Consider the following 25,329-nt stretch of genomic DNA (forward strand, 5'->3'; position numbering starts at 1 on the left):
TCCGGTTCCATGGAAAAGTAGCCAGGTGGTCATTCTACCTTAGGGCTCAGGAGCCGAGACATAACTTAGGTCAAGATGTTATCTTTAGCCTATCAGAGGTCCAGACCTGTGACCATTTGTCAGGGCCAAGCTACTGTCTTCTGCTTCCTCGGGGGTTGCTGTTTATCCAGGGGATAGGCTGGATCTCTGAAGGATACAGACACACTGGCACATGCGCGTGCGTGCGCGCGCGCACACACACACACACACACACACAGTGATGATAATGACTTTTAGAGCTAGTTTTTAAAACTAAATTTAATCAAAGTTCTAGGAACCCTCACTTTCAGTGGCCACTATTTTAAAAAGACATGGTGGCCAGCTGGTTGTAAAAGAAGACACAGGTACTTCCCTGGAAGCTTCATTGCACAACACTTTACGGAGGACTGAGAGAATGTCAATGGGCTGAACCAGAGATGTGGGGAAAGGGTCTCCTGGAGACTGGAGAGCTTGCAAAGGCAGCTTTTGCTGGACTGTTTAATCTTCACTCTGGAGAACAGCCCTGGGGCTACTTGAACCTTCTTTGCTCACAGATGCACAGAGAGCAGCCAGCAAGTGCCAGTTTGAGTGACACCAGGGTGATCCATAGCTAATGATCTCCTGGCTGGGACTGTGAAAGCCCAGTTCCCTGATGGGACAGGACAAACAAGAGGTGTGACTTACACTGCACAGTTGTTCCTCATGGGATCAAACTGAAGCCAGGACTTTACCTGAAAGCTTTGTTTGGTTCCTTCCCCTTCCCATCCTGCTGCCCCCTCCCTTACCCTCACCCCCCAGGGGCCAGTCCTTAATAAAGCACCCTCCCAAGAATCCTCTCCCAAAGTCGGCTTCTATGGGACCCATCATGAGAGAAACAGTGAGCATTGCCCCTGAATAGGGCTGGGCCCAGGCCTGGGTGAGGAGACAAGACCACTAGTCTGCAGGGATTTTCATCATTATAAGATCAGTTCTCGATGAGGACAAGCTCAGACTGAGGAGGCTGCACTTCCTACAGAGCCTGGGCGAGAGGCCTCTTGTTACTGCTTGCTGGGGAACATGAGGCTAAGACTACGCATCAAGTGCCTCCCCTTCCCCTCCTGACCAAGGGCTGGTCTCAGTGGCTCTTCCTGCAGATGAGGTTATGGAAAGGAGCCTAACAGACCATCAGCCATACCACCAAAGCCCACCAAGGCAGAATTCTAGAGCCAGCCCCCACTACCAAGAAGCCCCAGGGCTGTTCTCCAGAGTGAAGATTAAACAGTCCAGCAAAAGCTGCCTTTGCAAGCTCTCCAGTCTCCAGGAGACCCTTTCCCCACATCTCTGGTTCAGCCCATTGACATTCTCTCAGTCCTCCGTAAAGTGTTGTGCAATGAAGCTTCCAGGGAAGTACCTGTGTCTTCTTTTACAACCAGCTGGCCACCATGTGGACATCACAAAGTGGCCAAAGTCTGTCAAATTCTCAACATCATTTGATTGATTAATTTTAGCAAGAGAGGCAGGGAGAGGAAGACAGGAACATCAATCTGTTCCTGTCTGTGTCCCAACCAGGGATTGAACCAGCAACCCTTGCACTTCGGAACAAATGCTCTAACCAACAAGTTATCCAGCCAGGCTCAATATCATTTTTAGGGCACTCTAAGATCTCTAGTCAGCAAGTCAGAGTGCAAGAAGATAGCTCTAGAGCCTGACCAATGATTCCACAGAGAATAGAGCATTGACCTGGGATGCTGGGGTCCCCAATTCAAAACCCCAAGGTCACCGGCTTGAATGTGGGGTCTCCAACTTGCATACAGGATCATCAGCATGATCCCAAGGTTGCTGGCTTGAGCAAGAAGTCACTGGATCGGCTCGAGCCCCACCCTCCACCCCATCAAGGCACATATGAGAAGTAATCAATGAACAATTAAAGTGACTCAACTATGAGTTATTTCTCATCCCTCTCCGTTCCTGTCTGTCTGTCCATCTCTGTTCCTCCTCCTCTCTCTTTCAAAAAAGAGAGAGAGAGAGAGAAATAAAGAGAGAAAATGGCTGCATAAAGTTGTCTATATCATTGAGTCTATTACCCATTAAGAGCCAGTTTCCTCGCTCGACAGTTGTTACTCACCTGCAATGTGTCAGCAAGTAGGTAAGCACTGGAAATACTGCAGTGAAGAAAAGCAGGTGCAGTCCCTGCTCACAGTCTGGGGTAGGGGGGGCGCACATCAAGAAGCAACATGGCTTGATAAGGGCTTGTTGGGGTAAAGACAGCAGAATCAGGGAAGGCACCCTTGGGAGTGAACAAGAGTTTGCCAGGCAGAGGGAAGAAGGAGTGTGCCAGGCACGGGAACAGCACAGACAAGGCCTGGAAGGGCAGAGGGCAGGTGATAGAGGCTGAGTGGGCAGGAGTGAGTGAGAACTGAAATGCCTGTGGGCTGGTCAAAGGGGCTTGGACCTTGTCCAAATGCCACAGGGACACACAGAGATTTAAACTGGTGGATGGCATGATCAGATTTGCAGTTAAAAAAAAAATTCCTCCTGGCTGCTGTGGGAAGAAGGCAGTAGAAGCAAGAAGACTGGGAGGAGGCTGGCCTGACCCAGGGAGAGAGGGTGGTGGCAGGGACCAGGAGATGCCACGGGGATGGAGAAAAGGGGACCAGTCCTAGAGATATTCAAGAAGTAAACTGGGCCTGACCTGTGGTGGCACAGTGGATAAAGCATGGTCCTGGAACACTGAGGTCGCCGGTTCGAAACCCTGGGTTTACCTGGTCAAGGCACATATGGGAGTTGATGCTTCCTGCTCCTCCCTCATTCTCTCTCTCTCTCTCTGAAAATTGAATAAAATCTTTAAAAAAAAAAAAAGAAGAAGAAGAAGTAAACTGGACAAGACCTGGGGACCGATTTTCTCATCATCGGGGTAGACAAGCCTACAGGAATCTTTGCAAGCTATTCATGGCCTCAGAGTTTGGGTCTGATGTTTCCCTCTCCTCCCCTGGTCAACATGCCTGTCCTACCTCCTGTGGAGGTGAGGACGGGCAATGATGGGGAATGCATTGCTGTTCCCTCAGTCACAGCAAGCTCTTTCCAGCAGCTGTAATTCTAGTCCTTGCCAGTAGGTGGGAGCCCAAGATAGAAAGGAAAGGGTGGCAAGTTTCCCGTGTCACCCAATGCTTGGGAAAGTTGTTGTGCTTAACGTATGCATTACCTTGGACTTGCCAATGGGCTGCGCACTTACCATCACTGTTACTAACACCATCATAACAGCAGCACCTAAGGACAGTCCATGCAGTTTTATATGAATTACCTCATTTCATCCTCACAACCCCATAGGTACGGGCTATTGTTATCCCTTTTTACACATGAAGAAAATGAGACTCAGAGAGGTCAAGTGACTGGCCAAAGTCACACAGCTAAGGAGCCTCAGAATAAGGACTGGAATCCCAGGCAATGTCTGTCATTATAGAAAGCAGACTTTTCAGAAACACCCTAAAACTATCCTGAGGTAAACAGTGACCACCCCCCATACTTTCTCCTTCTCTCTCTTCCCCTTCTTCTTTTCTTCCCCCTTCTTCCTCCTCTCCTCCCCCTCCCCTTTCTTCTCTTCTTCCTGAACGCTTCTGAATACATTTGAAAATTGCTCAGAACCTCTGAGTCAATGTTCTCAGTATCCAGCATCATTGCTTTAGGTGAATGGAGAGGGAGTGAGTTTGAGAGATTTGGAACTCCTCTTCAAAACCCTCTCACATTTTTAAGGTTGCTTCCTTCTCCAAGGTTATGGGTCAAGAAGGAGCAAATGTATCCTCATTTTGCAAAGGGAGGGAAAAAAGGCTAAGATCTATGCCGAGAGCACACAGTAAGCTAGACCTAGAACGCCTGATCCTTGACCCCTCACCACCACCTTTCACTTCGTAAATCATTGAGTCTATATTCCAAGCACCTCCTCCATGCCAGGCCCTAGGCTAGGCTCCAAGACCACCACCCACATTTTTCCTGCCCATGGCATGCTGTCTGAATGCTGTATTTCAGACCTACATCTTGCCAAGAACCAGGCTTCAAACTCTCAGCCAGTCAAGGCTCTCAGTCATCCAGGCTTTCGGTACTGCTCATTAGTCATAATTCAGCAGGAATCCAATCAGATGGGGGGGTATTAATAAATGTGTAAAATTCCTTTTATCTCCTCCAATCCCACCAAGAGCCAAACTTGTGCATATTTTTGGGATGGCTCTCTAAAAAGTTTGATCTTCAGGATTGACTTATGACAATTTTACTGCTCTGGATGACAGTCCATTTAGTCATTGCTTTTTACAACTTGGGGGACACTCTTCTTACTACAGGAAATCAGAAGCTGTGCCCCAACCATGACTGGAACAAAAAGAAAAGGCACAGGAAACTGCAACGGCAGGGGCTGGACCCAGGAGAAGGGGTAAAAGGAAGTAGCCACATCTTTGTTTGGCTGGAAGGGGCCTGGGTGTTGAGAGAAATACAGCAACAACAATAACAGCAGTATTAATAATTTCAGTACAGGGAGCACTTGTGAGTCAGGGCTGTGTTAAGCACTCTACATACTTAGACTGTTTAAATCCTCAATCATTTTTTCATTCATTCCACAATGTTCACTGAGTCACTGCCATGTGCCAAGCACTATTCTTGACCCAGGGGTAACCTGGTGAACAAAACAGATCAGGTCCTGGCCCTGGCCGGTTGGCTCAGTGGTAGAGCATCGGCCTGGCATGCAGAAGTCCCAGGTTCAATTCCCGGCCAGGGCACACAAGAGAGGCGCCCATTTGCTTCTCCACCCCTCCCCCTCTCCTTCCTCTCTGTCTCTCTCTTCCCCTCCCGCAGCTGAGGCTCCATTGGAGCAAAGATGGCCCGGGCACTGGGGATGGCTCCTTGGCCTCTGCCCCAGGCACTAGAGTGGCTCTGGTCGCAACAGAGCGACGCCCTGGAGAGGCAGAGCATCGCCCCGTGGTGGGCATGCCGGGTGGATCCCGGTCGGGCGCATGCAGGAGTCTGTCTGACTGTCTCTCCCCGTTTCCAGCTTCAGGAAAAAAAAAAAAAAAACAGATCAGGTCCTGGTCTTTGTGGAGCTGCCATTACAGGTGGGCAGACAAACAGTAAACACAGAAGTGATATCATTTTAGTTGCTGATAAATGCTATGAAAAAATAATAGACAGAAAGCCTGGGAAGCTGTTTTGAGAGGGTCAGGGAAAGCTCTGAGGAGGTGATCATTGAGCCTGAAAGACAGAAAGTAAATAATGATGCAATTTTCAAAAATGGAGTTGAGGGAGAAAGTTGGGAAATATTCTGGGCAGAGAGAGTAATAAGTACAAAGGGTCATACCAGCAACTGTTAGGGAGAGTGGGAGGAGGGAAATGAGGTCCGAGGAGCAAGCAAGGTTGATAAGTTATGTGTGCACCCCAATCATCTTGTAAACCATGGTGGATGTCATGCCATGGGCAAAGCTGGATCTAGTATGCCTAATCCTTGACTCTTTACCACCAACCGCCATTTCATAAACCATCTGTCTCCACCTCCTTTGAGCAAGGTACTGTGCTGGAAGGAAGAGAAGGGTGACAAGTCTTTCCCCACTCACCCAGTTCTTGGGAAAGGTGTTCTGCTTGATGAATTGGCTACCTGGGACTTACCAATGGGCAGAGGATTTATCAACAATACTGCTAACAGCATCATAACAGAAGCACCTAACTTCTGTGGAGAACTGCTGTTGTCCAAAGATGCTCTGTGCAGAGTTTTACATGAATGACTTCATTCCATCCTCAGCCCTGTGGGATGGCACCACTGCTATCCCCCTTTGGTCAAGAGGAAGATTACAAAGTGGAATGACATGACCTGATTTATGCTGTAACAAAACATTGGCTTCACCACCCACACCCTCCCCTTTCAGCCCTTGGAGCAAACCTGTACAGTGAGATTATCCGACCCCACACACAGATGAAGAAACTAGGCTTACAAAAGTTAAGTCATGTGCCCTGAGTCACACAACTGAGAAACAGAGCTATGACCAATGAGATTCCAGCCTTAATCTTGGCCCATGTTGGCAACAAAAAGAATGAAGGGGCTGGCAAGTGAGGAGGAGGGGACTGTCAGGGGGTACTTTGAGAACTTGGCCCTGGCCTGGAATCTGGCCTCCAGACCTTTTCCTGGCCTGAGCTCAGCCCACAGCCCTGCATCCTCCAGCCCTCACTGCTGTCCCTGAATGGAGGATTCTGCTGTCAGAGCCCCTGCTCAGGGAGGGCTCCAATTATAAGTGTCTTCAAAGATCTGTCATTAATGGGCCTCTCCAGCCTGAAGTTTATCCCCACGCAAACCCACCCGAGCCCCATGCCCTGGCCGCCCTGTGCAGCCTCCACTATCTGGGTCCCATCTGCTGAGCGGTGCCCAGGATAGCAAGAAGGCCAAGTCCTGCCTGCTGGGCCGGCCAGATGTCACCCGCTGTGCCTGAGCTGCCAGCCAGCAGCACAGTCAGAGGACTGCTTTGCTTCTCCACAGCCCCAGCTGCCTCAGTTTTCCTTCCCCAGAGAGAGGCAGTGGTCTAGGAGGTGACCCCAGAGGGCGTGTGGGTCATGTGGCGCCACCAGGCCCTTCTGTCGGGATCAATCGCCCTAAGCCTGTCTGAGGAGCCCCAGGCTATGCAGCAGCAGTGAAAGCTGCCTTTGTGCCCGAGGAGAATGAGCCCTGAGAGGACGGGATGCCCTGGCCCAGGCCCTGGCTCCTGAGCTCAGCACCAGCAGGGAGGACCCCAGCCTGGCCCCTGAGGCCCACCCAGGCCTGGTACCCACTTCGTGCCATGGGAACCACCCAGGGGAAGAAGGTAGGAGCCCCCGAGGGTCCTGTTCGGGCCCTGGACATGGGAAGGGAGACTGGCTGTGCCAGGGTTTGGGGGAAGGGCTCACACACACACACACACACACCAGCTGCTTGGAGCCTCAGTCAGGCACTGCCCACCAGTCTCCTCCACCGAGCTCACAGCCGAGATGTGCATCTAGAAACCTGGCCAGGGCTCAGGGCAATGCCAGTGACTGACCTTCCCATCTCCAGAACAGCCCGGGGCTGCCGGTCTCACAGCAGCCCTCTCCTACACACATGCTCTCTCCTTCCCTGCACACAGGCACCCTGACCAGCCCTCCCCGTGTCCCAGGGTAGTGTTGTCACAGGTGGATGTGGGGGCAAGATTAAAATATAAGGATCGTGATAATTAAGTTGGGTAACCGATTGTTACCAGATATAGGCCTGGGGGTAAGTTACTGAAGCTTTCTGCCACTCATTTCCTTGTCTGTTAAATGAGAACAATAGTAGACACTATCTCAGAGGCTCATAGTGAGAATTAAATGAATTAAAATATGTAAAGTGTTTGCAACAGCACTTGGAACATAGTAGGCTATGTGTAAACCAAACTCTGTTATTATTAGAATGCTCTTCATATTATCATCCAGAACCTTCTGAATCTGGACTCCCAGTTGGGGTTTGTAGACAGCACAGCCAGCGCTGCGTTTCTGAACATGCGGTCTGTGGAAGCCCCGCGCCAGCATTCAAGATGGCGTGTGGAAGGGGGCTGATTAAAAGGTCACCTTCTCAAGATCCACTCAGACGTCCTAGATCAGAGCCTCTAGGAATCTGAAATTATTCACCAGCTCTCCAGGGTGGCCCCCCACAGCCCACATTGGCCCAGGGCCCTGAGCCCAGCGGTGTGGGCAGGCTGCCCGGGTCCCGGCTCCTCTACCATCGACCCTTTGAATCTCAGCTCCAGGTCTGTACAGTGGGGCTGCTACCCATGCTGGGGGCACTCAGTGAGATGATGCCTGTGAAAGGCTGAACACACTGCCTGACACACAGAGGTCTCAATAAACAGGAGCTCCGATCTTCAAACAACTATGATGACCCAGTACATTAAAGTTAGGGAGCAGCTAGTGCCAGGGATGGGGCTGTTCTTCTTCAGTACAAACTTTCTGCCAACCCTGTGCATCCCACATTTTTTTAAAACTTAAAGCAAAACACATCGTGGACCCCATGAAGGAAGTTCTCTGGACCTCAGTGTCCCCATTTGCAAAATGAGGGTGGTGGCCCAGACAGCACCTAGGAGCCTCCTAGTTCTAGTCTCTGTTCCTGCTCCCTCAGCAGGCCCCAAATTCATTTTCTTAAAAACCTAATGCCTTAGCACTGTCACTTCCCTTGTCACAATGCTCAGCCCTGCCTACAGGGGCCAGTGTGGGTCACCTGCAGTCCAGGCTGGTTGATTATCTGACTCAGGGTGTCCCAGAACTGCCCTCCCAACCATGCGCCAGCCCTGGCTCCAAACAATCTGCTCTTCCTGCTCCTTCCCTCTCCCATGGGAGAATGAGCTCAGTCTCTAGAACTCATCTCTACCAAACATGAATGTGGGGAGAAAGTCACCTTGGAGAGCAGCTTCTTAGGGCCAGAAAAGCCCTCACCAAGTCTGACCCAGCAATAGCAGAATGTGTCTCATGTACTGCCTCTCCTGCTTCCCTCACCCGTGTAAACATCACAGATCAACCCCTGCACCCTTTCCCGCTGAGTCTAGACAGGCTCAGAGTCCTTCTCAGCACGGAATCCCCAGACTTCCCCACCAGGGCAAGGACTAGCCCCCAGGTTGAAAGCTATGCCTATCCTGGGCCCAGTCCTTTCCTCCGCCTTCAGGGAAAAGCCCTCCCAGGAGGAGGCAGCAGGGCGCGGAGACTGAGAACATGGACTTAGAGTCAAACAGGCCTGGGTCAGTGTTATCTTTCCCTGAATTTGATCCTCTCACTGTGCATCCTCTGTTGAGCTCACAACTGTTCCTTTGAGCTATGAGGGCACCCATAGTACCCCAAATGGCAGATGAAAAGGCTGAGACCCAGCAAATGTGACTGGCTTAGCTGTGTGGAACAGAATCATTTATTCCCCTTGTAGCTTGTCTTATAAAGGTCACTCTACTGTCCTCAGACCCATTCCCACAGCTACAGCTTAATCTTAGTCATAAAATAAAAGCTTTGGAATACCTTTGGCGATAGGGTCCAATCCCCTCCGCATTATATAGCTAGGAAGACTGAGGCTTGGGGAGGGGATGGACTTGCCCAGGGCCATGCAGCCAGGGTGAGGGCACAAGGAAGGCAGGAGTCTCCTTCTCAGCACCTTGAGGCAGGACCAAACTGCCCCTTGGAGATGACTCCTGCCTACTAAAGCACTCTTTCCTGGTACATAATTTGCTTTTGCACCCATCTCCCATGGAAAATATTCACTGGGTTCATGCTGCCCCGTATTGAGAACTGAGCCAGGAGTGGAAAACATGGGTCCTGCCCTCACGACCTTCCCTATTGGTTGGAGAGACTAAACACAAGCAAATAATGACAGTGACAGTGGAGATGGGGTGTCTGGTTAGATGAGCATCAGAACCACATGTAGCTCTGCAGTGTAGGGACTGGGTGTGAGGACAGCTGTGGAAATTCCCTAACTCAGATGTGATTTGATTTAGAATGTTGTCCGCTACAAGAGAGGAAACCCCAGCTCTAGCTAGATTAAACAAGAAGAAAATACATTGGGGTCTAAGTAAAAGTCCAATGGCTCAATAATGTCCCCAGGACTTTTCCCAGAAGCCCCCAGCCAAGGTTCATTGCCTCAAATTGAGTCATGCTGTCATACATGACTTGTCCCCTGTGGCACTGGCTTTACCTGGAATTCTGAACCTATCACCAGCAAAGGAAGAAAGTGGGACCATGGGACCAGAGCTTACCTTGAAGCTAGAGATCAGCTCCCCAGTGGCAGACCTACTGCTCAATGGAAGGGGGTAGGGTGGATGCTGGACATAATCATAATGCCCCAACCTGCAGGAGGGGAGTAATGTCTCCAACCATGGTGTGAACAGAGGGAATGGAAAGAACTTGGAAAGTTCAAAGGTATGACAGAAAGAGTACTATACCAGAAGTCAAAACAGAGACAGTATTGGTTCTATTCATCCTCTTGAACTTCTCTTGGACCTGACATTTTTTTAATATGCAAAGTTTATCCCCTGGCCACAATCAGGATGTTTGCAAGGATTAAATGAAAGTATTTTCAACACATGGAAACAATATCTCTGTTTTGAAATATTTCGGAAGCTGTAAACATTGCCCAGTTGGGCACATGTTGAGACTAGAGAGTCATTGTGCCCTGGATAAAGCTTTTGTTTCAAGCTGGTGCCTCTCAGAGCATGGCCAGAGCTGTTTGGGCAGCAAAGGGTCTAGGAAAAGCAACTCTATATGGGCTTCAGACACCAGCTGAACATTCACAGAGAACACAGGGTCTGTAGGCTTGGTCCCCAGACCTCCATTCAGCAATCAATGTCTCTCTCCCAGGAAGCGGACAAGTCCACAAGCTTCCATAAGCTATTCCTACACAAGGTCAGTGCCCTGGGCCAGGATCTGAATTCCACCCTTAAAGAGGCTGATATTAAAAAAGATATTAAAATATATATATATTACTGATAACAGTATATATGCATTCAGCTTTTGCGCTTATTCTCAGATTGCATCCTCCAACAGCTCTTGGAGGTGGGTACATTTGTTACTCAAACAATCTGAGGCATGGAGAGATTGCTCAAGAGGCTCAGGGTCTCCCAGCTAGAAAGTGATGAAGTGGAAGCAGGCAGTCTAAAGAGCCCAACCTCTTAGCCAATGGATTTCAGTGCAGACACTCATGAGAGAGGGCTCTTGAGCAAGCAGAACAGTGTTCAAATTCCACCTGGAACCCCTATTGGGGCAACTTGTCAAACTTCTCTGAGATCTAGTTTTCACATCCGTCAAGTGGGATGATGATTTCACCTGCCACGCTAGGGTGAGTTGAGGAGTCTGGCACACACCAGGTGCTCAGGAAACAGCGTGTGAAACTGTTATTACTACTCTAGAAGCTGAAGATGGTGCTTCAGCAGAAAGGGGCCAGGCATGCCCCCAAGTCCACAGTGTAACCCTTGAAGGCTTAGACACTTAGCATTCTCTAAAACATTCTGCCAAACTCAGCACCATTCAGTTTTTTACTTCCCAGAAATCCTGTGTTCTTGATGTTTGCCAAATTCATCACTTCACATTCATCTTCATTAGAAGAACGTTTCCTTGGCTAAAACAAATGGGAAAAAATATGGGAGATATGGCTAAATTTGATGAATGGACTGGAAGGGAGTGTTTGTTCTTACAGAGCCCAGAAGGCACACACGTGGCGGGGCCCACCGACTCCCAGAACAATTATCCTGGCTGATGATGAATGGTTTCCGCCAGCTGGTACCCAGCTCAATGGGGCGTGAGGAGAAGGTTGTCAGGAGCCCACGGGGAGCGAGGGAGTGAGAGAACAACCTATCCTCATCCCCAACAAAGCAGAGCTCAAGCTCCTCACTGAGCCTCGTCTTCCAGAATCACTCCAGCCTCCCAGCCTTTACTCACTGCAGGTGCCCCCTGGACTGCCCTCCCAACACCTACCCACAATCCGGGCCCAGCTCCCACCCATCTGCTCTTGTAAGTGTTCTTGGACCAGTGTGTAACTGCACACCTGACAGATATTTTATCACAGGGTATGAGGGAAGATGAGGAGGGGAGGGATGCCAGCTATTGAGCACCGCCCCCCCTTGGCAGACACTATGCTGGGTGCTTTCCACTCTTTCCCTCCCCCCCCCCCCCCGCAAGGTGAGGCTGCCACGCCCACATCATGGATGTACAGCACTCTGGATAGACTCCTCTGCCCTTCCTGCCTGCTCTGGGCCTTATGCAGGTCCTGAGGCCCATGCCCTGCCTGACACTGAGCTACACACTCCACTCACTTTCCGTATATTCTCGCAAATGCCCCATGAGGAGGCTACTGTTCTTATCCCCATTTTTTAGACCAGGACACTGAGGCTCAATGGTCACCAGCAAGGAAGTGTCAGGGCCAGGTTTTCACTGACATCTTCCCAGTGGACACTCACTGAGGCCAGGCACATTGTATCCTTATCCCAAATACCCCCACCACCCTACAACCCCATTACACAGATGAGAAAACTGAGACCCCAGCAACAGGCTCAGGGTTCTTTGGAAAGCACACAGGCCAGGGAAGAGGAGGCCTTGTCAAATTGAGGCTCTGGCATTCACTCGCTGGGTGATGCCCAAGCCTCTCTTTCTCGTTGTAAAATAGGGATGAAAAAAATAAGGGATGAAAAGAGCACCGACTCTGGTGTCGTGGTGTAAGTGAGGAAGTACCTGAAGCACCTTGGACACTTTCCTTTCTCTTTGGGTCTCAGTTTCTCCATATGGGAACTGAGGGCTTGAATTGAATTATTCCCACTGCCCCTCTCAACCATGGTAAAAATGACAAATTCCAATTAATTTTTGGATGGGAGTGGGCACCTTTCCAGACCTTTAAGCTGCAGCTCAGAGATGAAGCCCATGGCACTGACTTTACCACTTTGTCCTTACTTAGCAGGACCCAAAGCAAAATGAAAATACAGGGCCCTTTGTTCAAAAATTATTACAAATCATAAGACAAGGACAACATAGGATTAATCCAAGCACAGGATCCTTCTGAGTACATTTGCAACTGCACAGGTCACATGCCCAGAAAGCCAGGCCCGGTCATCAGTGCCAGCCAGTGGGTATTCGTGTGTGGAGGGCTGCATTTCTGGAGGTTCTGGGATTAGGTACACATGCTGCAACTGTGAGCATGGCTTTCCAAACCCTGGATGTTGTCACTCAGTCCCAGGCTCCCCTTTCTTTAAATTTGTGTGTGTGTGTGTGTGTGTGTGTGTGTGTGTGTGTGTGTCAGTGAAAGAGAGACAAAGAGAGGGACAGATAGGGACAGACAGACAGGAAGGGAGAGAGATGAGAAGCATCAATTCTTTGTTGTGGCTCCTTAGTTGTTCATTGACTGATTTCTCATATGTTCCTTGACCAGGGGGCTACAGCAGAGCAAGTGACTCCTTGTGCAAGCCAGTGACCTTGGACTCAAGCCAGGGACCTTGGGCTTCAAGCCAGCAACCTTTGGGCTCAAGCCAGAGACCATGGGGTCATGTCTATGGTCCCACACTCAAGTCAGTGACCCCATGCTCAAGCTGGTGAGCCAGCACTGAAGCCAGCAATCTCAGGGTTTCAAACCTGGGTCCTCTGTGTGTGTCCCAGTCTGACACTTTATTCATTGCATCACTGACTGGTCAGGCTCAGGCTCCCCTTTTACTTCATCTGTTCACACCTTGGATATGAAAGCCCCTGAATGTTCTCCTCCCTGGCCAGAGCAAATTGGTAAATACACGGTCTTGCCCTTCACTAGAAACTGTCCTCCCCATCCCATTCACCCCACCCTCCAAACGGCCTGGCCAGAAATCCTCGGAAAAGTTGGAGTTGAAATTGCTTCCCTGGGGGAGCCCAGGAACAGAGGGTGGGGATGGAGAGTGACACGGGTGTACTGGCAGCAGCTGAAAGAGGCATTTGAAGGCAGGCAGAATGACCTTTGGAAGCAGGGAAAGGGCAATTTTCCCATCCCCCAGGGCTGCCCAGTGGGGCTTTTATTCTTCTCTGCCCTTGGCTTCCCCAAATTTGGCTCAGGAGTTGAATGCCAGGGCTGCCTTGAACAGAACAGATTGGTCAATGCACAAAAGCAATGAGCAGACAGGTTAACGGGGTAGGAATCCGGTGCCCTCTCCACCAGTGCAGCCTGCTGCCCAGGTTCTGGCAAGGTCTGCAGAGAGTAAGGATTGTTACTTTGTAAATATACAGTGAGATCACTTAGGGCCCTGCAGACATCTCTTCCAAGATGAAAACTTTTCCTCTCTATCCTGTGGCTGGAAGCCTGTTTTGGGACGAAAAGAAATCAAAGGTGGAAAAGGAAGACAGAGGCCAATTCAGCTGACACTTCTAGGAAGCCTCCCCGAGTGGATCTCAAATATCCACAGAGGGTGAGGGGCTCAGGTGAAAGAGAGGGGGAGCAAGCTTGTCTCAGAGCTGCATTGGCATAGCTAGGCCTCAGCTTTTCTCAACCTGGAGGACTATCAGGGGAAGCCAGGAGGGGCCAGAGAGATGAGAAGGGGCTAAGCCTCCTTCAGGGGTCCCATGGCACCAGCACTCACCCTGTGATCCCAGACGGAGGCAAATTCCACTATGATCTCAACAGTCTCCATTCTGATCACAGTTGTAGTTTCATGTTTAATTTTGTGATTTATCTATGAGAAAAGAGAGGCTGCATTTGAATTTTGGCTCACTGTTCTGTCCCTGGTACCTAGCAGATAATGAGTGCTCAATAAATTCAGGAAAGAAAAGAAAGATAGAGGGAGTCCCAATCCCCTGGCAGTAGCTCAAGGGTGGGGTTGAAGATTAAGCTCATGAAAACATCCACACAGAGCTTCAGGCTGGGGGTAAGGATGTCTTTTCTCTCACATGTTCCCTCCTTGCCTTCCAGTGGCTTTAAAGCTTTGACTCAAATTCCCACATTCCCCACTCTGTTTCCACCTACTGATCACACACACATGCTCACACACACGCACAGACTTTTCACCTGCACAATTTCCTGGCCAAATGCAATATCCTCATTGATCATTCATCATTCATTCTCCAAGTGCAGACTGGGTGCTACTGGGTCCCAAGGTCCCAGGCACCAGAGACTAACCAATGAATAGCACCCAGGTCCTATCTTCGGGGTGCACAGCCTAGCAGTAACCTGCAATGACAGGGCAGGTGCTCTGTGTTGCTCTGATGAGAGTAACACAGGGGACCCAGAGCAGAACAGGGATATCAGAGGGAGAGGAGCAGTCAGGGAAGCTCCTGGGCGCATGTGCATTCTGAACAATGAAAAGAGGGTTAACAGGTCAGGGGACTGGGAGGAGCTTCTGGGGTCGCAATAGCTTCTCAGAGGTCTGAGGGGCATGGCACATCCCAGGAACTAAGAGAACCTCTTGATTTGCCATCTCTTCTTCCCAAGGTGCGTGGTGCCTCCTAATTCTTGGTTCTGGGCTGGGGCTGCCATGGGGACGTTTCAAGTGGGACCTTCACTCCCTACCCCCATCAGCCTCCCACTAGCCCTGCCCCTAAACCCAACTATGCATCTGCCTCAGACACTTTGATCAAGTTTTTTTTTCTCTTTCTTTTGCTCAATTATTCAAAACAGAAGTGAGACAAAGAGACTGAAAGGGAGAAAGAGAGCTAGACGAAGACACCAAGAGAAAGTCCCCTGAGAGCAGACTGAAGGACTACAGCTGTTCGCCTGACCTCAGCTTTCGTGCCACCTGGCCTCTTTTCCACTCCCAGATGTTTTCAAGCCTCCAGGCAGACAAGGGGAAAAGAGCCAAGATAGCTGCCTTTACCCCATCATCAGGCCACGGGGGCAAATCTCCTTTCCTGGGTGGTGGAGAAAAGGACATTTTTTTCATCCTTTTCCTTACCTCATGCACCTCTGAGTCCAGCCTCCTCTGCCCACTAACTTTGTATCAGAGGTCCTGAATGACCCTGGGCATGACCATCTCCCTCTCTAGGCCCTAAGTTTCCATTTCCTGTCAGATTTGGTAGCTGCACTACCCACTAGTTTAGGGGTAAATGAGTCAGGGAGGAAAGGGAACATGGGGAATCATCAGCCCTCCCCAAAGAATGTAGGGCCAGGACCCCAAGCATGTAATGTCATTAGCCCCTCTTAACAGCCTGGCCTGGGTTGTTTTTCCACATTTCATTGCCATAATGTGGTTCAATGAGATCACTGAGTTAACACAAGGTAGCCTTCAGATTTCTTCCACCCAAACCAAGGGCTTAAAGAGACCTCTCACACTCAGACCACTTCCTTGGTCTACACCCAGGAAGTGGACTGAAACCGCCCAAATGGCTCAGAACCTTAAGCTGTCACAATTCCTCTCAGACCTCCATATCTCTCATTTGTAACATGGATAAAAATAAGAATGCTTTCCAATAACTGAACTCCACAGGAACCTCACCTCAAACCCAGCCACAAAGGTAAGACATCCTGATTCACCAATACAAAATCCCAGACACAGGGAGGTGGATTCACCGCTCGAGATCACAGCCAGGAAGTGCCAGAGTGGGGACTTGAACCCAGGTATGTCTGGATCCACAGCCCACACTTTCAGTGACTTGATTTTCAAGCATCAAGATGAAACTGTGCATCTCAAGCCAGCATAAATCTCCACCTTGCTGGGTAGAGTTACTATCTGAGGTGACTTCAGTCCCACTGGGAGCAGTGCTGAAGAAGGGCCTTAAAGTTCAGAAGAATTTAATTTCCATCGTGAAAGGACTTGGAGGTGGGGTAGGAGGGGCCAAATCAAATGCTGGCTTTTGAGAAGGCAAAAACCCAAAAACGCACCCTAGCTGGGCTCCAGGGATCTGCTTTCAGAACACTGTGTCTCCTAAGCTGACATGAACGAAGGGCTTTGTTTAAGGGAGAGATCTGATCTCAGGGCGGGGGGGTGGGGGGGGTGGAGAGAAAGGGCGAAGAGCTGAGACTTTTCTTTTGTGACCTAAAGCCCTAAGAGGAGGCCAAAACCAATCAGCATGGCCTCTCCAGGGAAGTTGGAAGAGCCTGGCTTGGTCTCGGTGACATGTTGGTCCCAAGGATGAGGCCTAGGACATCCCACAAGGGATATCACAACCAGAACCTGCAGGACTCAGCCAGAAAGCAGGTGATTTTTGTGGGAACCATCCAGGGGTTCTTCCTGATGGACCTGATCTCTTGGGAACACTTTGGAGTTTAAGGTATACAGTACAAAAAGCCTTCATGGCAATACAATGTAGCAAAAGTCCACCTTATCCAGCGGACTCTTCCTGTCTCTGCCTAGAAATGGCTTCTTTCAGTCTCAGCTCAGAGAGAGGCCTCCCCTGACCCCTCCAGCCAAAGTAACCCCAATTTGGTCCCCAGTCTTGGAGCTGCTTCTCAGAACTTACCACTGTCTGAAATTACCTTCTTTGGTTATTTCTTTAGCTGTTTCATATCTGGCTTTCCCAATCAGCATTCAGCTCTGTGAGGGCAGGGCCCTTATCTGTCATTCAACTGGATGCTCAGAGCTTAGCCCAGATATGATCTCTAACAGTCATGAGGGCACCCAGAACTACCATGCAGGAAACTCCCTCCTTCACTCCACAAATAGTTCCTAAGCATCCACTTCTGAGCCAGGTGCAGCCTCAGGCTGGTGCACAGAAGACAGCCAGCCCAGAGCCACTCAGCAGCTCATCCACTCAGGGAGACAGACTGTGCAGGCCGCAGTGGATGACTGACTGATGGGAATCAGAAAAAGGTGCCTCTCAGCTCTTCACCAGCAGCTCCCAGAAAATGGTAAAATCAAATTGTATTATGTACCATGACGATGGTTGAATGCCAGCATGGAGATGTCACCAGGGACCAGCTGCCCCCTTCCTGATGCCTTAGTGCCCTCCTCTCCATAAGCCTTCTACCCTTAACAGCCCTGGAGCAGGGGAAGGAAAAGCAAGATTGCAAAATGATGGAAATGTTATTTCTGCCAACCAGCAAGCTGGGGACTTGACTTGTCACTTGGCATCCCTGAGAAAGCACGTCTGACCAATGGCTTGTCTGTCACAGCCCCAGTCAGTGTGAGCCCAGCCCAGGCCTGCGCAGGGCCACACCGCCCCCTATAGCCTCTGCTGTGGGGAAGCCCACACGTGTTCTGAATCCTCCGCTCTGGCTTCTTCCAGGCAGGACTTCCCTGGGGCCCCAGCTTCGGCCCTGGCCCCTAGGAGGCCCCAGGTTAGCTCACACCTCAGGTCAGGTCGTTTCTTTCTTCCAAAATTCCCACTTGGCGCCTTTTACCTACTGGATTCAGGTTTTCCTGGGAGAAGAGTCCAGAATTAACTGGTCTTTGCATAATAACTGTCGCATTCTTCCTCAAAGATGATTTTTGGATTGGTAAACAAATGTTGTATTTAATTATTAAATTTTACAAATTATTTTAACAAATATTAGTTACAATAGACTACTCGGAAAACATGCATACATAAAATATAACAAAGCATGGCCAACAAACACCCATTTTCTGACCACTTAGCTAAAGAAAAAGCACCTGACCAAGTACCTGGGAGGACCCTAGGCCCCTGCCTGTGCTTCTCTACTCCTCCCTCTGAGAGGCCCTGTCCCTCCCAGACCTGGTCACAGAACCCCTAAGTTCTAAATTATTGAGATTCCAGCTTTACATAAATGAGATTAGTGTGTGCCATCTGCAATTTGCTCTTAATTCACTGTGTGTTCCTGAGGTTCATGCACATTGTGTGTGTGTCTGAAAGGTATTTGCAAGGTTGAGTAGTGTTTCATTGTACAAGTATGCCATAATGCATCTGTCCACACACCTGCTGGTGGACACTAAGGCTGTTCCCAGAACTTCACCCTTATGGAAGCATTGCTGTAAACTTTCTTGTGCGTGTCTCAGGGTGCCTGTGTATCTCTCGGGTGAGGGTCAGGAAGTAGGACTGCTAAGTCGGAGGGCACTTACATTCTCACCTGTCGGGGAGGCAAAGCTTTACCTCTGCCCTCAGGGTCTCCACTAGGCCTGGGAATTAAGTTGACCTAAGACAGTTTAACAGGAGAAAAGCCTACATATTTTTACCTGTACATGGGAGTCCCCATGGGAGAATGAACACCCCAGAAATGGGTAGGCACCAGGACTTGCATACCAGGTCAAAGAAAGAATGGTGACTGAGGAAAAGTAACTGAACTCTATGGAGAAACTAAAAGAAGCTAAGAGTTATCTTAACAAGGTCTGTTCACACAGATTTCTCTCAGCCTCACATCCCTGTGCCTGGTGATAAGAACATTTTTTTCCTCCTGGTATAAGGGCGGTATCTGTTACAGGGGACTTTTATCTCCTGCTTTCAAGAAGAAAAGGGGAGGTCAGGGCACCCTTCTCACACTTGCTGTTTTTCAAGTGTCTTTAGTTCAAAATAACCCTTATGAGGAAGCAGCACACTTAGGGGTGGCATTTTCTACCATCCTTTGCATCTTTTTTTTTTTTTTGGCAGAGACCGAGAGAGGGACAGAGAGGGACAGACAGATAGGAAGGGAGAGAGATGAGAAGCATCAATTCTTTGTTGCAGCTCCTTAGTTGTTCAGTGATTATGTTCTCATATGTGCCTTGACCAGGGGGCTACAGCAGAGCGAGTGACCCCTTGCTCAACCTTGGGCTCAAGCCAGTGACCTTAGGCTTCAAGCCAGCCACCTTTGAGCTCAAGCCAACGACCATGGGGTCCTGTTTATGATCCCACACTCAAGCCGGTGACCCCTCACTCAAGCCAGATGAACCCGCACTCAAGCTGGCAACCTCAGGGTTTTGGACCTGGGTCCTCTACATCTTAGTCTCATGCTCTATCCACTGTGCCACCACCTGGTCAGGCATCCTTTGCAACTTTACTAGATAAAGCTAAACAGGTGATAACAACTCACCCACCGATGGGCATTGTGTTCGGTTGCCCTGCATTCTCACCAACATTTTCTAATGTTATTCACTTTGGGGAAGCTTGTTGATATATACTGGTATCTCACTATGGTTTTGCTTCCTTTTATAAAAAAACATTAGACTTGATTTAAAAGGTATATAGAAGCCTATAAATCTTTTTTCAAGCACTCATGGAACATTTACAAATGTTCTACATTGTAGATAACAAACAAACCCAGGTACCAAAGCATTGGTACCAGACACACCATAGTGTGTGTCTATGGCCTGATTAAAGGACAATAACAGACAAATAAAAAAGAAACTTAAATGTGTGAGAAAGATATATGACTTGTACATTGATCAAAGAAGATATCAACACAATGTTTAGACCTGAATCATAATAAAAATATTATATATCAAAATATGTGGGGCCTGACCAGGTGGTGGCGCAGTGGATAGAGCGATGGACTGGGATGCAGAAGGACCCAGGTTCGAGACCCCGAGGTCGCCAGCTTGAGCGCGGGCTCATCTGGCTTGAGCAAAGAGCTCACCAGCTTGGACCCAAGGTCGCTGGCTCCAGCAGGGGGTTACTCGGTCTGCTGAAGGCCCGCGGTCAAGGCACATGTGAGAAAGCAATCAATGAACAACTAAGAAATCGCAATGCGCAATGAGAAACTGATGATTGATGCTTCTCATCTCTCTCCGTTCCTGTCTGTCTGTCCCTGTCTATCTCTGCCTCTGTAAAAAAATATATATATATGTAGGATGCAGGTAAAATGACATTTAAGGAAAAGTTTACAGCCTTAAATTGCAGATAGAAAAGAAGGCTGAGATTCAATGAGCTAAATGTCAAAGTTAAGAAGCTAATAGAAGAACAACAGAACCCATCGAAAGAATGCAGAAGTAAGGAAAAAATTTTAAATAAGAGCAGACACTAAAGCCATGGAAAGCAAATGTATAATAATGAGAGTCAGTATGGCCAAAAGTTGGTTCTTTTAAGAAGATAGTAAGAGTGATAGAGCTGACATTACGCCTATAAAATTGTAAACTTTCTAGAAACATTTATAAAATGCTATTGAACAAAAATGACTCAAGGATAAATAAAAAACCTGACTAGTCAATAACATTTATTGTTTTTTATTTATTTATTTTTGTATTTTTCTGAAGCTAGAAACGGGGAGAGACGGTCAGACAGACTCCCGCATGCGCCCGACCAGGATCCACCCGGCATGCCCACCAGGGGGCGATGCTCTGCCCCTCCTGGGGGTCGCTCTGTTGCGACCAGAGCCACTCTAGCGCCTGGGGCAGAGGCCAAGGAGCCATCCCCAGTGCCCCGGCCATCTTTGCTCCAATGGAGCCTCGGCTGCGGGAGGGGAAGAGAGAGACAGAGAGAAAGGAGAGGGGGAGGGGTGGAGAAGCAGATGGGCGCCTCCCCTGTGTGCCCTGGCCGGGAATCGAACCCGGGACCTCTGCACGCCAGGCCGACGCTCTACCACTGAGCCAACTGGCCAGAGCCAATAACATTTAAAGAAATTGAATCATGAGTGAATCTTTCCACAAAGAAACCATAAGACCATCATTTTTATAGGTGAATTCTATTAAACTTTAAAGGAATTCATCCCTTTGGTTTTATAAAAAGTCTCCTAGATAATAAAAAATGAGGAAACACGACCCACTTCATTTTATAATAAAATAACTGACACCAAAATTAAACGAGCACAGTGAAGGAAAAGTAAACAACAGGCCAATCCACCAATGACTACTGATGCAAAAAACGTCCTAAGCAGGACTCCAAAATCCCACCCACAACCTGAGGGCATTGGGACTCTTTTTAGCCCATGTCTTCACATGCTCGAGACCTCTCCTCTCTGTGAGTCTACTCCTCTGAGTCCAGTCAGGGCCAGAGTAGCTTAGAGGCTCGAACCAAAGCAGCCACAGGCTCCCTCTTCTCTGAATCCTACTTCTCCGGAGTCAGGCCAGAGTCTGTGGAAAGTTCCAGTGGCAGTTTTTCCAGGGATGTCTCAGCCAGGTGAACATTGGAGAAAGGGAGGGATGCCCAGGATGACTTCGCTGGTCCAGTCTGTGGGCACTCCTGCAGCCCTGGCGAGCTCTGCCCACAGCCAGGAGCCTCCCTGCCGCAAAGTCCTGGCCTCCCCAGAGCCCCAGGCTGCAGGGAATCATGGCCCCTGAAGGAGCTGAGCCAGAAGGCTGTCAGATGTGATAGGGAGACCTTCGGCTGACCATAAGGACTTAAGCTTCTGTCTTCTGCCTCCTGTGTGGCAAGAGTTATGGCACCCCCAGAGCAAGGACTTGGCAGCCACTGGGAGACTGAGTACCTTAAGAAGGATGGGGAGGATGGAGAGTAGGCCCTCCTCCCAGCTCAACCCTCTCAGGGTAGTAATGGCCCTAGGATACCCAAACCTAGGAAGAGGGCATCAAGGAAGGCATCCCACAGAAGGTGCCATTTAAGCAGAGCCCTGGAGGGGGAAGCCAGCCCAAGAGGAGGGTGACAGCATTCCAGGTAGAGGGGAGACAGGTCTTGCCACCACTCAGGAGACTGCGTCCAACTCAGAGCAGGAGACAGAGGCTGGGCAGGACCAGGGAAGGGTTGAGTGCTGTTGGAGTAAGGACAGCAAGGGCCAGGTGTTGATGAGGCATGCAGGACCAGGCCAGGGAGCTTGGCATGGGAGGCTTGAGGTCAGCAGTTAGAGTCAGTTCTAGCACAGTGTTAGAAGCCTGGGCCATGAAGTCAGAAGAACTGCTGTTGAACTTCTGGCTCCCCTACTCACCAGCTTTGTGACCTTGGCTACCTCCTTGATGTTTATTGGCCTCAACTTCCTCATCTGTGAAATAAGAGAACCTATTGAAGACAATACTTGCATACAGTAAGAATTCAACAAATGACTACCATTTCTGCTGTTATTTTATCTGGCCAAAACTCAGTCACTCCCACGGACTGGAGTTCAGGAACGGTCATGCTGGTGATCAGCAGTATGTGTCCCTCCAAAGAGACTAGAACTGAAGCCCAGTGGTGGAGAGGTAACGAGGGAATTGGGGAGAGAGCAACAGAAACAGATCTCTAAACTCCACCCATGGCCAAAGAGCGAGAGTGGAGGGTCATAAAGATTCACTGCCCCAAAGAAAACAGATTTCACACAGCTGCCACCCAATCAGAGCAAGCCTGACTCCACATCCTGCATTTAGGCATGAGGGGAAGGAATCATAGGTGATTTGGTTTTTTCCCTCTTCATTTTTCAAACTTTCCACCATACTCCATTTTTATCATTTATAAGAGTAAATTTTCCCCTGTCATTTTTAAACATTTTTATTTTTTAATAAAATAGTACATTTTTGCAGAAAAGTCAGAAAATACTGATTAAAAAAAGAGAGAGAAATAAAATCACCCATCATCCTTCCATCCAGTATACCCACAGCTGACATGCAGTGTGAACCCTGCCAGGGCTTTGCCAGCCACATCTACCACCTGCAGCTGGACCTGCATGATGACTTCCTCTCCACATTCCACAGCAGATAGGTATCCTTTCCTCTTGATACCTTTTTCATGGATGTATAGTGTTCCAGTAGTTTGGACCGGCCACAATTTGCCTGGCCAGTTCTTGATTTGGGGACATTTAGGTTGTTTTTCTATTCTTTCACATCGTAGAGAATATATTTTTTGGTGCACACCCTTTGTCCTTCCCTTGGGATAAATTCTATGTTTAGGCTCATGGGTGAATTTATACGGAGTTTGGTACAGAATGCTATGTGCACATGAGGTCATGCAGACTTCCCAGGAAGAGGAAGCATGCCACATCAGATCCTTAAGGGTGCTTGTCTCCCAAGTCAGAACTTCTGCTGCAGAAAACACACCCGCAGAGTGTGACTTGTCCCCTCCCTTTCTTCATTCTCATACAGAGCACTCTGGCAACTCACATCACAGAGCTTCAAACAACTTCATTTCAAAGAAATGATAATTATGCCCTAGCCAGTTGGCTCAGGGGATAGGGTATTGGCCTGGCATATGGACGTCCTGGGTTCAATACCCATCAGGGCACACATGAGAGGTGACCATCTGCTTCAATTTTCCTCTCTCTCCCCCTTCTCTCCTTCTTCCCCTCCTCTCTCTTCCCCTCTCACAACCAGTGGTGCAATGAGGATAGCTCCATAAGTGTGTCAGCCCTAGGGCTGGGCTGATTTGAGTGTCGGCCCCAGACAGGGGTTGCCAGGTAGATTGCGGTTAAGGTGCATGCGGGTGTCTGTCTCACTATCTCCCTCCCCTCACTTAAAAATAAAAATAATAATAATAATAATTTCCCATTTAAATCATAATTATAATGTGCCAGGCACCATCAGAGTATTCACATGTACCATCTCACAACAACTTCAGGAAGTCACTGCCATTGTTATCCTCATTTCACAGGCGGGAAATTGAGCTCAGAGAGGTTAGGTGCCTTGTCCAAGGTGACACAGCAGGACAGTGGTGAACCCAGGAATCAGAGCCCACCGCCAATGCAGTGGTTGCGGATCCCAGGGCCCGGGAAGCAGCCCGGGAGCAGCGCCCTTGCTTCTCCCCAGCGAGTTGTCAAGGCCCTGGGCTGAGGTCCCATCAGGGACCTGCCTATAAACAGCTGCTGCAGAAAATTTGGACTGTATGCCTAATTGAGGAGCCGTCCAGGGTGGGCCAGCATCACAGTGGCCTGGCCGGTCCTGCTAAAGCTACACTAATGACACTGCCACTTGCTCAGAACAGCACCAACTCTGCAAGTACAAGGCCAGCTGCCAAAGCTCTGCTGGTCCCAGACTGGGCAGGGGAAGTAGAGAGGATGGAGCAGATATTGGGGGTTTTTGGACAGGACCCCCTCCTGCCCTGCCACCTGCTTTCACACCGGGGCTTGTGTCTGCAGCAGCGCAGGCCACGGGCAGCATCATCTGGCATGAAGCAGCCAACTCCTGGGGAAGCAGCCAATATGCTGGGGAAGGCCAGAGTTTCCTTGAGCTATGCCAACCCTGGCCCTGCCCCTCCCCCAGGTGGAAAGGAAGGTGGCCCTGGGAAATTCAATACATCCTCTGGGAATATCAGTGGTAAAGATATTAACAGCTGGATTTACTGAGCACTTTTTCTGCCTCATACTTATGCTAAGAAGTTATCTAATGTCACCCTCTCAGCAACACAGAACTGGGAGGTATCAGAGTAGGGATCAAGACAGTCTGACCCCAGAATCCACAGCCCTCTCCCTCTACCACACAGCAAAACCAGGGAATTGGGGCAGTTTCACATTTGGGCTTCTGCCTCCAGACGGTGAGCTCCCCAGAGGCTGAGACCAGGCTCCTCACTTGGACCAGCAGAGCCCCACGGATGAGGGATCCTGCATCGGACAAACCTGAGATAAAGTCCCTGTTTGTCACTTGCTAGCTGTGTGGCCTTTGGGGAACTACTTAACACCTCTGAGCCGCAGTTTCCTCATCTATGAGTGGGGATTAAAGAGACCCATTGAGTTTGGTGGCTGCACGCAGCATTTGAGATAATTCAGCACTGTATCTGGCCAGTATTGCACTTGATAAATGGAAGCAGTTGCCATTAGCACTGCTGTTATTTTCATCCTGCAAGGGATTCTGCTGCTGTCTCCTGAGGTTCATTACAAATCAGTCTCCAGGAGGGAATGGCCTCAGGCTGCCTAGCTCCCAACTAGAAAATAATGATGTATAGCTGTACCTGTGGCTAAGGTGTATTGAGCACACACTGTGTGCCAGACTCCCAAACTGTTTTACTAGTCTTGACATTAACTAGTTAAGCCGTAGCCCCGGGAGAGGGCAGCAGCTTCCCATCCTCATCCTCCAGAAAGGAAAGACAGGGATCAGTAAGCCATGCCCAGGCAGGCCTGTCTGTGCACAGGCCTTCTGGAGGGAAGTCCACCAGGAGGCTCCAGGCCCCAGTTTTGGCCCCATACTCATAAGG

At 49.4% G+C, this 25,329-nt stretch overlaps 1 protein-coding gene across 2 annotated transcripts in view; it reads left to right on the plus strand.

Moving 5' to 3' along the window:
* The first annotated feature begins 6,528 nt into the window (after positions 1–6,528).
* Positions 6,529–25,329, plus strand: part of FAM107A (family with sequence similarity 107 member A) — a 65,496-nt gene continuing 46,695 nt past the window's right edge. For both annotated transcript variants that reach the window (XM_066245313.1, XM_066245320.1), the window contains exon 1: positions 6,529–6,824. In XM_066245313.1, the coding sequence (XP_066101410.1) occupies positions 6,702–6,824 (123 nt within the window). In that variant the 5' untranslated portion in view covers positions 6,529–6,701. The remainder of the gene's footprint in view (positions 6,825–25,329) is intronic.

Source organism: Saccopteryx bilineata, chromosome 10, assembly GCF_036850765.1.
Source record: "Saccopteryx bilineata isolate mSacBil1 chromosome 10, mSacBil1_pri_phased_curated, whole genome shotgun sequence".
NCBI lineage: Eukaryota > Metazoa > Chordata > Mammalia > Chiroptera > Emballonuridae > Saccopteryx > Saccopteryx bilineata.